The sequence below is a fragment of the Anastrepha obliqua genome, chromosome 4, assembly GCF_027943255.1.
Source record: "Anastrepha obliqua isolate idAnaObli1 chromosome 4, idAnaObli1_1.0, whole genome shotgun sequence".
In the NCBI taxonomy this organism is placed as follows: Eukaryota; Metazoa; Arthropoda; class Insecta; order Diptera; family Tephritidae; genus Anastrepha; species Anastrepha obliqua.
This window is the reverse complement of record NC_072895.1, coordinates 124,704,941-124,720,635: the sequence shown is the minus strand read 5'-3', so window position 1 is coordinate 124,720,635 and position 15,695 is coordinate 124,704,941. Positions and strand designations below refer to the sequence as shown.

Below are 15,695 nucleotides of genomic sequence, written 5' to 3'. Positions count from 1 at the left end.
CTATGATGTCTATTGACTGTTAAGTATGCTTATGAATTGTACCAGCTCCTTCTGAGGAAGTGATTGAAGGTCCTCATCTGTAAGCATGAACTTGTTTAAAAACCTTTTCCTTCTATGCGTCAACCCCGGACATTCGATAATGAGATGTTCCATAGACTCCTCATCTTCGCAGCAGAATCTGCAGGTGCTGGTGTTAGTTATGCCTAATTTATGTAAGTGTTTGTTGCAGGTGAAGTGACCCGTGAGGGCGCCTGTGAGAGTGCGAATGCTCTTTTTGTTTAACGTGAGGGCCATGTTGGCTCTTTTAGCGTTGAAACTTAGGAACTTTTTGGAGTGTCTAAGACCCTCTACATTGTTCCAATGCTGATTTAATAGAGTTTTAGGTTGTTTTTGTTGAATCCGAACATAGGACTAGGTCCGATGAAGTTTACATCTGCCCCTTTTTTGGCTTGCCTTTTCGTTGCCGTCATATCCCTCATATCCCGGTAGCCAAATTAATGAGACATTGTTTTTGGATGCCAGATTATTGAGTGCCTTGTGGCATTCTAAGGGGGTTTTTGAGTTGTATGTATAGCTATCTAAAGCTTTTAGGACTGATTGGCTGTCCGAGAGTATTTTAATCCTTACTCTCTTGTGGTTTCTGCGTTGCATGATGTTTACTGCTTCCATTATTGCGTATAGTTCCGCTTGGAAGATAGTGGTGTCCCTGGTGAGAGTGTATGATTTGTGGATTCTGGGCCCCACTACACCTGCTCCTACACCATAAGGTGTTTTTGATCCATCAGTGTACCATTTTTGTGAATCATCATTCATCCATTTCGGGTTTGTTTTCCACTCGATCCTCTCAGGAAAGGTAACTGTGTATCCTTTTGTGAAAGAGAGGGTTGGGTCAATGTGGTCTGAAACTTGAGCCATGCTTATGGTGTTACTGATTTTATTTAGGATATTAAGGTGACCGGTGAGGTTGCCCAATTTGAAATTTACTTTCATGTGTAGCATGAGTGCTTGCGTAGCTGCTTCCTCTTGGATTGCTATATGAAGTGGTGGGAGATTAAGGAGTGCTTCCATGCCAGTTGTTGCGGTAGTTCTCATAGCCCCTGTGATGCATAGGCAAGCAAGCCTTTGTACTTTTCCCAGTTTGGTTTTCGCTGTTTGTTGGATAGATTTGCTCCACCATACTAGTGCCCCATACAGTATGATTGGTCTAACCATTTGGGTGTATATCCAGAGGGCCATACTAGGGCTGAGGCCCAGGATCTCCCTAGTAATTGTTTGGTTGTCCACAAGGATTTCGTGGCTTTTTTTGTTATATTATTTATATGTGATTCCCAAGTGAGTTTTTTATCTAAGGTTAAACCTAGATATTTGACCTCTTCCTTTAGTTCTATCACTGTTTCATTTATTTTCAATGCAGGAAACTCTAACTTTCTTTTTCTTGTGAAGGGGATTATTGTGGTTTTGTTAGGGTTGATCGACAGCCCCTCCTTTTTGCACCATTCCCATGTTGCACTCAAGGCATTTTGCATTAAGTCTGTTAATGTCCTTTCATGGTTGCCTTTTATTATAACAGATATGTCATCTGCATAACCAATGGTTATAAATCCCTTATTGTTTAGGTGCTGCACCAAGTCATCAACTAGTAGGGACCATAGCAGTGACATTAAGTTCAGCTTGGCCTAACGAGGCTTTAATAATCCTCTGATTAAGCATTTGGCTTATCCAGTGTGTTAATATTGGGTTTGCACCTCTTTTTTCGAGTGCTGTTTCCATGGATTTGTAATTTGCGTTGTCGAAGGCTCCCTTTGGAAACAAATGACGTAACCCAAAATAAATAATGTTCTTCAAAGTTGGTATTTTTCGTAATTCTTAAAAGTTAGTTGGAATGTATGTAGGTCGATATTTAATTACTTTTTATCATAGAAAGGCACATTTTTTCGAGATCAGTATAAAAAGCAGTTAAAAGTGCCTTTTTTTAAATAGAGATTTTATAATACGTTTTTTAAGTGAAATTAAAGGAGTGATTAAATTAGATATATCGATTAATAAGAATTTTATGCCAAATTACAGTTCAATGAAAATTTTAAAAGTATTTACTTAGTGAACACTTATTCCCATGCATATATACATATGTACGTTCATTCTTAATCAAATTATTAATCCTATAATTCATTAAACTACTTAAAAAGTTAATCTATAACACTACTTTTTGTTAAAATTCAAGTTGACGATTCAAGTAATTAAATCCGCTGGTAACTCTGCCTCTAAAAATTACTCAGAAATAATATACAACATTGTCAATCTAAGAAAACTATAAAATTGCTTAAAATACATATGTATATACAAGCTGAAATTGGATTGCAGTCGAATTTGAATTTGTAAATTAATAATTATAAAACTAAAACACAACAGGTTATGGGTCAAGTACGTAAAAACGAGAGTAATTAATAATTCGTTAGTCGAGTGTGATCAGGGCGTGGCTAGAAAAGTAATCTCAGCATTGACGAAGCAATGGATTTGGCGAAGCACATAAAGCCCTTAGCTGGTGAGTCAGACTGGCCTATATGGAAAAGGAAAATGCGCGATATGCTAGACTACCACGAAGGAGCGTTGGAGGTTATCGATAATATTACATTAACTAAGCCAAGACCTTTGTGGGAAGGAGCTAGTGATAAAGATGCGCAGGAGCACAAAAGGAAGTGCGATTTCTACCGCAAGGCTAACAGCTATGCAAAATCAATGATTTCAAGTTCAGTAACAGACGCGGTATACGAGAAAATCATGGACAAGGAATCTGCGTACGAGGCGTGGGAAGCATTGAAACAGCATTTCGAGGCATCGTCGAAGGATCAGCTGTTCAAGATTTGCACAGAATTTTTTGCATTTAGCTGGGCGCGTGGAGATGATGTAAGTACGCACGTCGCAAAGTTGAAAAGTTTGTGGAATAAGTTGAACATTGGGCTGAAGGCCCGAAACGAGAATGCATTACCTGATTTGCTTTTAGTTTGTAAAACGCTGCAGATTTTGCCGAGTGATTTTGACAATTTTCAATCTAGTTGGATGTTGCTATCCAAAAATGAAAGTAAAACTTTTGATGAATTAATATCTCAGTTGTGCATGTATGAAAGAAATTTCAGAAAGATTGCAGACACTGAAAAAGTCACCGACGAGGCTCTACTCGCAAAAACGTCCTTTCAAAAGAAGAAGTATAGCACTTGTAACTACTGTAAAAAAAGGACACTGGGTTAAAACATGTAAAAAGTGGATTGCAGACGGACGACCACCGAAAAATAAGGCACAAGCCGATCCTCAGAGCAACGCATTGGATACGGCTGTAGCTCTTGATTGCATCAGTGAAAATATCGGCGCAACTGGGAGGAATTCTACAGAGTGGTGGATTGACAATGGAGCCACGAAGCATGTGACAAATTGTCCGGATCTATTCACCGAATTTGAGAAGTTTCAGAGTCCGTGTACCATAAAAGCTGCTGGTAAAGAAGCACTTCAAGCAGTCGGAAAAGGAACCATTGAAATTTTGTCTTTTACAAGGGAAAAAACATTAAAAATGATTTTGAAAGATGTTTGGTTTGTACCAAAAATTTCAAAGAATCTTTTTTCAGTCTTAGCAGCCCACAAGGCAGCTATTGAACCAGTTATACCTGAGAAAGAAGAGAGGATCAACGTAGCTGAAGCAGATTCTTCTACGCTGCAGCTGTACCACGAGCGGTGGGGTCATCAGGACAAGCGGCACGTAAGAGAGCTACTGAAGAGGGAACTGGGAGTCAACGTGAAGATGGTAAGAGACATATGTGAGCCCTGTATTTTTGGTAAAGTACATCGCCTACCATTCGGCACTAGAGTAAAGGCAACGAAACCAGGAGAACTTGTTTCAACAGACGTTGTAGGCCCATTTTGCGAATCCTTTAGTAAAAAACGATTTCTAGTTGTGTTCAAAGATAGCTACACAAAGTTTGTTATGGCTTCGTAATTAAGCATATATCAGATGTTAAAGTTATGTTAAAACAGTTTTTAGCACATGCAAAGACACTTGGGCACAGCATTGAAGAGCTACTCAGTGACAATGGAGGAGAGTTCGATTGTGAAGAAGTCAAGGGCATCCTAGCAGAAAACGGAATCATGCAGAGACTGACAGCGCCGCACACGCCTGAGCAAAATGGCGGCAGTGAGCGTGAAAACCGTACTATCGTCGAGATGGCGAGAACTTTCAAGTACTCAAATCCTGAGATTGTTTTTCCGAATGCAATATGGGCAGAATTGGTGACGTCAGCAATTTATATTCTCAACAGAATGGGAAAATCGTCTGCAGGCGGTGTTAGTCCTTATGAACTGTGGATGAACAAGAAACCAAGGCTGAAGCACTTGCGCATTATGGGATCTTCCTGTTATGCTCACATTCCAGTTGAGAAGAGAAAGAAGATGGACAAGAAATCAGTGAGAGGATTCCTTGTAGGATACGATCAGGACGAGCGATACAGAATCTACGTTCAGGAAGAACACAAGGTAATTTTGTCAAGAGACGTCCAATTTCAAGAGAAGCCAAAAGAATGTGAAGAAGAAGTCAAACTACCAATGAGAGATGTCGAGAACGATGGTGAGGACTACATTGAAGAAAGAAGAAGTTCATCATTGAAGACTAAGCAGACATGTGGCTCTGAAGAAGATCTGAGCAGCGAAGAAGAGTATGAAACTGGAAATGAGTCCGATTCAGAAGAAGAAGAAAACTCAAAATTACCAACAGAAAGAAAATTGAGAGATAGGTCAACGATTTCGAAACCGAAACAGCTCAAAGATTATGTTTTAACAGTAGAGCAATTTGCCAACATCACTGAAGATCCTGAAATATTTGAAGATGCTTTGCAAAGTGAGGACAAAATGAGTGGAAAAAGGCCTTGGATCAAGAAATCGCCTCTTTAAATGAGAATCAGACCTGGGTCATGTCAGAACTTCCTTCAGTTTCAAAGGCGATTCCATGCAAGTGGGTTTTTCGTTTGAAAAAGAATCCTGACGGCACAATCAACAAGTACAAAGCAAGACTCGTCGTCAAGGGATTCACTCAACGACATGGCATAGACTACAGGGAAACTTTTAGTCCGGTTGCAAAATTAGGAACGATTCGATCAATTTGGAGCATTGCAGCAAACGAGCATATGTTTTTAAAACAGTTTGACGTCTCTACAGCGTTTTTATATGGAGAACTTGAAGAAACTGTTTTTATGGAACAGCCCCAAGGATACGGAGATGGAACCAACCAAGTCCGCAAGCTCAAAAGAAGCCTTTATGGTCTGAAGCAAGCGCCAAGATGTTGGAACAAGCGTATTGGGGAATTCCTGAAAAAACTATTATAGGATTTCAGGTTAGTGGTGCAGATCCATGTCTATACATTCAAGAGAAAGATGGCAATAAAGTCATACTTGTTATTTATGTGGATGACGGCTTAGTTGCAGCTACAGATCCATGAAATCTGGAGTTTTTCATAAAAGAGTTGGAATCGGAATTTAAAATTACTTCAAAGAAAGCTGACTACTTTTTAGGATTAGAAATTCAACAAGAGGAAAACTTCATTAAAATTTGTCAATATTCTTATGCAAGAAAAATTTTAGAGAAGTTTAATTTTTCAGAATGCGAGCCGATCTCAACTCCAATTCTCAAGAACTCAGAAACTTTGGGATCAGGGATGATCAAGATGATCATAAGTCAGAGAAGTTTCCCTACCGCCAGGCAGTCGGAAATCTAATGTATCTCATGCTTGGTTCAAGACCTGATCTGGCATACAGCGTAGGATTTGTATCCAGATCCCTGGAGAACCCCTCCTCTGAAGATATCGTCCGAGTCAAGAGAATTTTTCGATACATTGCAGGAACTTTAGATTTGGGCCCAGTTTATCAACGAAACAAGGAAAAAGGTATTCTGGAAGTTTACAGCGATGCAGATTTTGGAAGATGTTTGAGAACAGGTCGCTCAACTTCTGGAGTCATCGTCAAATACGCAGGAGGAGCAATTTCCTGGCTAAGTCAACGGCAGACAGGGGTAGCGAGCTCCACGACGGAAGCAGAAATTATAGCAGCAAGCAAGGCAGCCAAAGAAGCCATTTGGTTAAGTCGCCTTTTTCGTGCAATCGTAAAACTAAAACGTGTCCCTATTGTTCAAGTTGACAACAATGTAGCGGTGAGACTTGCACAGAATCCAGAGTTCCACCGCAGAACGAAGCATATAGCAATGAAACACTTTTTCATCCGGGATAAAATTTCCAAAGGACGACTGGGAATTGAACGAGTTTCCACGGATCAAAACACAGCTGATATTATGACGAAGCCGCTACCAAGAACCCGTTTGAAGATTCTATGTATAAAAATGGGACTATCATAGATATACATATGTATTTATCATGTATATATATTATATTAAGATTTTTTTTGGCTGCTGCTTTCATTATTAATATTATTTTATGACTTAAGATTCAACTTTAATTAACAAGGGAAAGTGTTAAAGTAATAAGTGGCAACATTGTTAAAATTCAAGTTGACGATTCAAGTAATTAAATCCGCTGGTAACTCTGCCTCTAAAAATTACTCAGAAATACAACATTGTCAATCTAAGAAATCTATAAAATTGCCTAAAATACATATATACAAGCTGAAATTGGATCGCAGTCGAATTTGAATTTGTAAATTACAATAATAATTATAAAACTAAAACACAACACTTTTTCGGTTTAAATGTTGCCTTTTTTAAGGCATTCCATTTTCAAAGTCAATATAAAAAATTTAATCTCTCAAATGCAATATCCACCCTACCGTATATTTGTTATACTCATTCTTATTCTTCGTTTTCTCTTAACACTACACTTTTCTTTCTATCCTTCAATCTTCGCGTAGGAATCTGATGGTCAATTGTCCGAGACAGTCGATGACATCAACGGTACGTTAATATTCAAGAACGTTAGCGCCGAGCATCGTGGCAATTACACCTGTGTTGCGAGCAATTCGCAAGGGCAAATCAATGCCACCGTCACTGTGAATGTAGTAGTGGCGCCGCGCTTCTCTGTTGCGCCCGAAGGTCCCATCGAAACGGGTGAAATGGGGGTGGCGGTCATGCATTGTCAAGCTATTGGTGATCCCAAACCCACAATACAGTGGGACAAGGACTTGAAATATTTAAGTGAGAATAATACTGACAAGAATCGTTTTCGTTTTCTGGAGAATGGCACGCTCGAAATACGTGATGTACATATGGACGATGAGGGTCGTTACGGATGTACGATTGGTAACAGTGCCGGACTGAAGCGCGAGGAGGTACGCTTTGTTGTTAAATGTGAGTAATTTTTCATAACAGCACTTGTTTTAAATTTTAATAAAATGCATAAAAATTATATCACTTCTTGACGATCATAAACATTTTTTTTTTATTTCCCTTTTTTTTCATAAATGGGTAGCCTCTGACGGTGCTGCTTCCGAAGAAACAGGTGATGGCTTTCTTATCACACGCGCTGTTCTTATTACAATGTCTGTAGCCCTGGCTTATATAGTTCTGGTTGTTGGCTTAATGATTTGGTGCCGCTTCCGCCGTCAAGCACGTAAGGCACGCTTAAACGAAGCTAATAAAGATAACCCCGAATCTGGTGAACTAGGCAAATTGCCCGAAAATGAGCCTTGCCTGCCAGAGCACGTGTCCTCTGGAAAGACTCGTAAAGTAAATGGCAATAATAACCCTCGTGGCAGCGGCAACGAGGCAGCAAAATCCGACGACACGGCTTGTAGTAACCACTCGAAGGGCTCAAAACGTTCACACGCCCTGGATCAGTTGGCCTTGCCACGTTCAGGTATCAGTGAGCTTATACAAATAGGACGGGGCGAGTTTGGTGATATATTTGTAGGCAAAGTAAAGGCGTCGGTTATTCGTCAGGTGGACGAAAAAGATATCGAAACAGACAGACATAATAACGGTGAAAATAATGGTACAATCACTTCAATCGAAAAGCGACGTTCGAAAACATCAATGGATGACATTGAAGAGATACGAGAAGAACAAGAAACCGGCAGTGCCGATGGTGATACTACATCTACAACAACAGATGAATACAAATTAGTGTTGGTTAAGGCATTGAATAAATTTAAGGATGAAAATATTTGTCAGGAATTCAAAAGACAAATCGATATGTTTCGCGCTATTTCACATAAGGGCGTGGTCCGATTGTTTGGCATCTGCCGCGAGAAAGATCCACATTATATGGTGCTGGAATACACAGACTGGGTTAGTATAAATTGCTATACTCAAAGTATGAAGGTTTTATTTCATGATTTATTAGTTTTGACTGCACGCACGAAAAAATGTGTCGTTATCTTGCTCAATGGTCGTTATCTTGCTCATTCGTCGTTATCTTGATCATGGTCGTTACCTTGCATTAACTGCAAGCGAAAGCGCGGAACGAACGACAAAGAGCACACCGTTCGGCAACGTTCGACATCTTGCTCTATCCTACCTAAGTGAGCGTATATATGTATGTATATGCGCATATGTACATATATAAATTCACACATTTGTATATGCATATGCCTTCTTATTGATTATTATTAATTTGATTTACTTGAAGAATTTAAAATAAAACCAAGTGTATCATCATCATCCTTACCGAATCTATAATTAGTGACGACTAGTTGTTAATAATGTTGTTTTAATGTTATTATTATTAATTTTTTTATTATATATGAAGGAAAAAATTTATGGTAATATTTACCACATACCTTATAAGATATGTTGTATACTAATATATATATTTAAACATACATATACATACATATACAATTTCGCGCAATTTTCAAAAAGAACAAATCTATATGTAAAGATGCATACAAATCATATGGACATATCAAATGTACGAATCTACATATTCTGTACGCAAGCAAATGTAAGCTAATGCTTGAACTGCAAGCGAGAGCGCGGAACGAACGACAACGAGCACAATCGGCCCCCGCGTTCGGCAACGATCGACAACTGGCTCTATCCTATTTGAGTGAGCATTAGGGCGGGTCGATTTAAAAATCGTTCATTGCTCTGTGAAAATCGTATTCTAGGGATCAAAATAAGAAACTTTGCCGAAGGAACCATACCTCTAAAACGAATTCTGATGCCCCCCAATTTAAAAATATCACTATTTTTGGCCTTTACATGAAAAAATCAGCTAAATGGCTATGTTTTTTCTTTATTTTTATTTATTTATAATAATATTTGTTATTTATTTATAATAATATCTATTTTTTCTCTTAAGAAATTTATTTAGTCAGAACATATGTAAATGAATGAATGTGACAAATCGACCCGGCCTAGTGAGCATATATATGTATGTATTGCGCATGGCAAGGAACCATTTCTCTGTTGAGAATAGGATGATGATAGAAAAAGTAAGAAATGAAAGGGAGTGTTCCGAGTGTAAAGTGTCTTGAAAAAGGCAAATCGATGATGTTGCCTCTTAGTTTTGTTGAATTATTAACGTCTGATGCACAATCTAAATTGAACATATCTTTCATGAATTTGATAAATGTTTCGTCATTTTTCATGTTTGTGTAAATGTAACTTGACCTATTCCATTGCGATTCCATTTACCTCCCCTCTATATCCATACAAAATATCTATCAAACAAATAAAATTAAAATTTTGTTTTGAAAATTGCAACCATTACATCAGTATTTTCTTATGACGTTGTCACGTTAAACTATCGTCAGTAAACCGACTTTACAGACAACCTCTTTTTTTTTATTCTTAGGGTGACCTGAAACAATTCCTTCTGGCCACTGCCGGCAAAGTAAATACCTCAAATAATTCTGCACAATCGCCTCCACCACTCCAGACGGGGCAAATTTTGGCGGTAGCATACCAAATTGCGCGTGGCATGGATGCCATTTACAGATCGCGATTTATACACAAGTAAGGAATAAAATTTGAATATTTGCTGAACTGCGCTTCTTAGGCAAAATAGCCTACTGCATTTGCATTCTAATTTGAACAGAAGTTTTTGTAAATTGTAATACACAAACTAATAATTTTACTATTTTCTACACTCCTTTGAAGGGACTTAGCTACCCGCAACTGTGTCATCTCCAGTGATTTTATTGTGAAAGTCTCATACCCCGCTTTATCCAAAGACAAATACAGTCGAGAATACTACAAGCATCGCAACACTCTATTGCCTGTTCGCTGGCTGGCGCCTGAATGTATTCAAGAGGATGATTACACAACAAAGAGTGATATTTTTGCATTTGGTGTTGTTGTTTGGGAGCTATTCAGCCAGGCCACGAAATTACCTTTCGAAGAGCTGAGTAACGAAGAGGTTATACAACGCAGTCAGTCTTGCAAATTGCAGTGGGCATGTGCGAATGGCACACCAGATAGTTTGAAAGAGATTTTGGTGAGTAATTTATGTATTTACGCTAATTGATTATTTAATTAAATTGATCTTAAGATGCATTTGTATTATTAGCTATGAAGTCTCAAAGTAACGCAATCCATTTTTTTTTTCACGAAATTATATTTAATACATAGATAAAAGGACTAAACAATTTTCGAAGACTTCTTGCCCATAAATTCAAGTGTACTTGTATAAATTTTGCCTGACTATAAACTTGTCCTCAAAGTAGTGCACACTAGGGATGCCAATCCCGGAGTTCCGGTCTTTTTTTCAGTCACTTCAGATGCTGGAATTACTAAATATTTTTTTACCTATATCTGATGCAATTAGCACAATTTTCATCACAAAAATGCCCCTTTTCGAGGGAAGAAAATCTGTATTTGCAACATTTGTAGAACTTTATGCGTTTTTGTAAAACAGCTGAGCTAGTATTTGGCCGAGCATTGTGTTTTTAGAGTGCAAAAAAAAAATTCAAAAATATGCGACTCATAAAACAGTTAGCCTGCAGGAGAAATTGCATAGGAGTTCGGTGAATTAATTTAACAGAAAGTCGTATGGCAGTTAGTAGATCTGATTAAGGAAATTTTCTTGTTTTCTAATGGTGGGGATGGAGGCCAACAAGTCTTGAGCAGAACGATGCCCTTATCTGTTGGCTTTATATGCAATAAATTCAGATCGCGCTTGGAGAATAGTACCCTCAGTACTTAAATTTTTGTAATGCTTTGATTTAAAATACTGTAATAAGGTGAGTTCATCTATGTTACACCTGTTGAACAATTAACTTTAACAAAATCAAAGGGGCAGTTTCAGGATTGTGTGAATATAAAATAAGTTCCCGAAAACACCGGAATGAGTAATATCTCAAAAATTGGCATCCCAAGTGCACACTGATTAATGACAACGTTTGATATTTCTGTAATGTTTAAAGATATCAACATGATTTATTAAAGAGAGATAGGTTACAATTTTGACTCAAACAACAATGTAGTAAAATTTCATTTTGAGATTTTAATTTTTTCCTCTTGAACTCATATACGTATAGTTAAAACAGACGTTTGCTCCCATTTTATTTCTAAATTGCTCTTATTTTCCTCTCATTACAGCTCACATGTTGGAACTTAAATCCGAAAGAGCGACCATCATTTAGTCAACTCTGCTCAGCACTCAGTAAAGCAATGCAAAATGGTGATAAATAAATATACTTTTCTTATTTATAATTTATTCAACATATTTACCTTAAAATATTTATGTAATTTTATTTTACTTATAAGTTGAGAAGCTGAGAATCTATATATAATTTTTGGGGGCTTTAGTGGTAAGCCAAATAATTTTTTTTATTATTATTAATAGGACTATGTTTAAGTTCGTGCGGTTTTTTTTCGAAATTTGAAACTTTATTGACGTAAAAAGGTTACAAATTTAATATTCAAAGTATTGTCCATCGCTTACTACTACTTTTTCCCATCTTTCTGGCAATTCACGGATTCCCTTTGTGAAAAATTCGGTCGGTTTTGCCGCAATCCACGAATCGATCCATTTTTTGACTTCATCGTAATTACGGAAGTGCTGGTCAGCCAGGCCATGTTGCATCGATCGGAAGAGATAGTAATCGGATGGCGCAAGGTCTGGACTATACAGCGGGTGGGGTAGGACATCCCATTTGAGCGTTTCTAAGTATGTTTTGACCACTTGTGCAACATGTGGCCGAGCATTGTCATGTTGCAAAATAACTTTGTCGTGTCTATCGGCGTATTGCGGCCGTTTTTCTCGCAGTGCTCGGCTCAAACGCATCAATTGTCGTCGGTAGACATCCCCCGTAATCGTTTCATTCGGTTTCAGTAGCTCATAATACACAACACCCAGCTGGTCCCACCAGATACACAGCATAACCTTCAGGCCATGAATATTCTGCGCCGACGTCGATGTTGAAGCATGGCCAGGGTATCCATACGTTGCCCGACGTTTTGGATTGTCGTAATGGACCCACTTTTCATCGCCAGTCACAATTCGATGCAAAAAACCCTTTCTTTTGTGCCGTTGAAGCAGTTGTTCGCATGCCATAAAACGGCGTTCAACGTCTCTTGGCTTCAATTCATACGGCACGCAATGGCCTACCTTTCGGATCATTCCCATGGCTTTTAAACGTTTGGAAATGGTTGATTGATCAACTCCTAAAGTTTTTGCAACCTCTTCTTGCGTTTGAGCCGGATCTTGATCGAGCAATTCCTCCAATTCGGTATCCATGAACTTTGGCGGCGCACCCTCGCGTTCTTCGTCTTCCAAGCCAAAATCACCACTTTTAAAGCGTGCAAACCACTTCTGGCACGTTCGCTCAGCTAGAGCATGCTCACCATAAACTTCCACCAAGATACGATGACTTTCGGCTGCTTTTTTCTTCATATTAAAAAATTCCCCGCAAAAACACATTATTTGGCACGAAATTCGACATTTTCAAGTGTGGTAAAAATATTGTTGTTTACGCTTCAAATAAAAAACTTATACTGACGTTTGTGCCTTACGACAGTAGCTCTCCAATGAATGTTTGGAAATGTGGATCGATGGAATAATAATCAAGTTACGCCATCTGTTGTAAAACCGCACGAACTTATCGATAGACCTATTATTAATAAGTTTTGACAATTTATAAGTTTCTTATTTAATTTTAATAAGTTTTTTATGCGAAATAATTGTTGAAAATTAACGTGATTTTTGCGCCACTTCAAACTCGCACTTTATTATGTTACATTTCAATGGGCTATAACACTGCAAACCCGACATTTTTCTAAAAATTATGATTAAACAATATGATATTTTTATGAAAAAATGTTGAATTTTCTTTTTTAATTTGCAATTTGAAACTTAGATTTATTAGATGCTCGAAGGTGAATGAACAGTATTTTAAAAAAAATATTATTAAAATTTATTATGAAGCAAGCAAATTGTCAAAAAGTCCCTGCGCTATAGTTTTTAAACGTATTGTAGTTCCAAAGGCATCCGATATTCTACAATTATAAATACGTATTTTGCATAAACATGCAGGGCTTGGCTGAGGAGTGGTGGATAATGTGTTCAACACATTTTAGAAAAAAGTCTAAAGTCTCGTGGAAATGTTACGCAAAATAGCTGCGTAATTCGTTTGCCAGAAAAATTGCCATTTTGTAAAACAATTAAAAAAGTACAGAAAATGCATTTACTATATTAAATTAATGTAGATTTACTTACTTACATGCGTGCATATGTATGGTTAAGTTGGAAAACATACATACATTCGACACTGGTAAATTTGTGCTGAATTCTACTTATTGCATAATTGGCGAGCGCCATTTTTACGTAATATTGTTGTGCTTGTATATAATTTTGAAAAGTTGCGCTATGTGTATTTTAAAACAAACGTGCATATGTAAATAGATATGTACTTGTGTGCATCACATTGAAAACTAGGATTAGGTGCAAATGTAACTTCCAGAAAAGTTTTCCTTTGATTAAGACACATACATACAGACCCACAAACGCACATACATACGTATTTATTTTGTATTTTTGATGGCATATTCTTTCAAATGTATTTAATGTACGGTAAATAGGCGCATACTTACGCACATTCATGAATACATATGTATGTATATTATGTATGTCGCTAGATGGACATGATAGTTCAAAAATTATCAACGAATGTTTTTAGGTTCTTAATCAAATACAGTTTAAACAGAACTTAGGGGCTTTATATACTTATACATACATACTAAGTAACTAGCCATTTATAAGCATACATATACATACATATATATAAGTAATATAATTTCCACTGTATATATAACAAATATACATACATACATCCATATATTAATAATATAAATAATCTAATTTTTTAAATAACACAAAGCAGACACGTATGGGTATACGTATGAGTATACGCATTTGTATGCTTATATATAAGTATAACGGAAGAATTTTACAAAGGAGCTGACACTAAAATTCATCTCATCCAAAGCACTAATCAAGTAGTCAAGTGTGGAAAACATCAAAAAATCGATACATAAAAAATACATACTTATACGAGTATGAATGTATATCTGCGTACATTTGACATAACAACTAAAATTTCTTTACTCATAGCTTTCACTGCTATTTTTTACATTACTATTAAAATTTTACTGAGATCAAGGGTCTTTCAAAAGACGCGCCTAGATGTTGTTCAAAAATAAAACATGTAAAAAATTTAGATTCTTTCAGATTTCACTGTTTTTATTCAAAAAAACAGCTCTTAATAATTATGTGTGACAAATTACATCATTTATATGTCCACCATGGGAACGTCAGCAGGCGAGAATCAAAATTTTCAAGGACTCGCTCGCACATTATCGAATATAGTTCAACAACCTCAATCCGAATGTTGGGCTTCATCTCTGAAATCGTTGTTGCCTTATTCAAATAGACTCAACTTTTCAAAAAAGCCCACAAAAATTAGTCCAGATCTGGTGATCAGGATATAGGTGGCCAGTTTATGTCCCCATTACGTGAAATTAATCGACCGGGAAACTTGGGTCGCAAAAATGCAATGTTTTCCCGTATTGTGTGGCTTCTAAAGGCTCCATCCTGCTAAAAATAAAGATCGCCTTATGTCAATTCCTTTAAGCTCAGGGCACAAAGCATCTTCAATCAGTTGTTGGCTTCAATTGTCAAATGTGAAAGATGACATAAAAAAAGGTACCGTCTAAGAATTATTCACTACTCTACGCGTAACTTTTGAAAGACCCTTTAAAACCTTTTGAGCCTTATTCATGAATGTGTTAATATTTTTCGAATGATATATAAAACTGCATGTCCATATGCTTTTAAATTATGCTATTTTAAAATTATTTGAAATCTTTTTCTTATTCGTTATAAATTAGGTTGGTAAACTAAATCTGTCAATAACATAAGATTTAAACATTTCGCTAAAACACAGGCAGAAAGTACACAGATGTATATATGTATATACATATGTATGTACCCTACAAGACAGATGACTATCATATAAGCACTCATATTATCATCATCACTATCCTCATCCAACTACACATTTTTGTTCTAGCCGTGGGAAAGTTCTGATAGTTTCCCCTTGTCGATGTGATATTCTATCTCTCTTTTACCAATAGCAATTTCTCATAACTGAAAAATATATCTGCCCTGCTCTAAAGCATACTAAACTCCTCATTGTTGTCATCACAAACTCATCAGCACAAATGGCCTAAACTCCTCATTGTTGTCATCACAAACTCATCAGCACAAATCG

General features: G+C 37.1%; 1 protein-coding gene across 3 annotated transcripts in view; it reads left to right on the top strand.

Annotated features, from left to right (window-relative positions):
- Positions 1–11,738, top strand: part of LOC129245205 (tyrosine-protein kinase-like otk) — a 56,880-nt gene extending 45,142 nt beyond the window's left edge. For all 3 annotated transcript variants that reach the window (XM_054883238.1, XM_054883237.1, XM_054883236.1), the window contains exons 5-9: positions 6,894–7,329; positions 7,451–8,268; positions 9,779–9,939; positions 10,084–10,420; positions 11,524–11,738. In XM_054883238.1, the coding sequence (XP_054739213.1) occupies positions 6,894–7,329; positions 7,451–8,268; positions 9,779–9,939; positions 10,084–10,420; positions 11,524–11,616 (1,845 nt within the window). In that variant the 3' untranslated portion in view covers positions 11,617–11,738. The remainder of the gene's footprint in view (positions 1–6,893; positions 7,330–7,450; positions 8,269–9,778; positions 9,940–10,083; positions 10,421–11,523) is intronic.
- Positions 11,739–15,695: the final 3,957 nt, after the last annotated feature.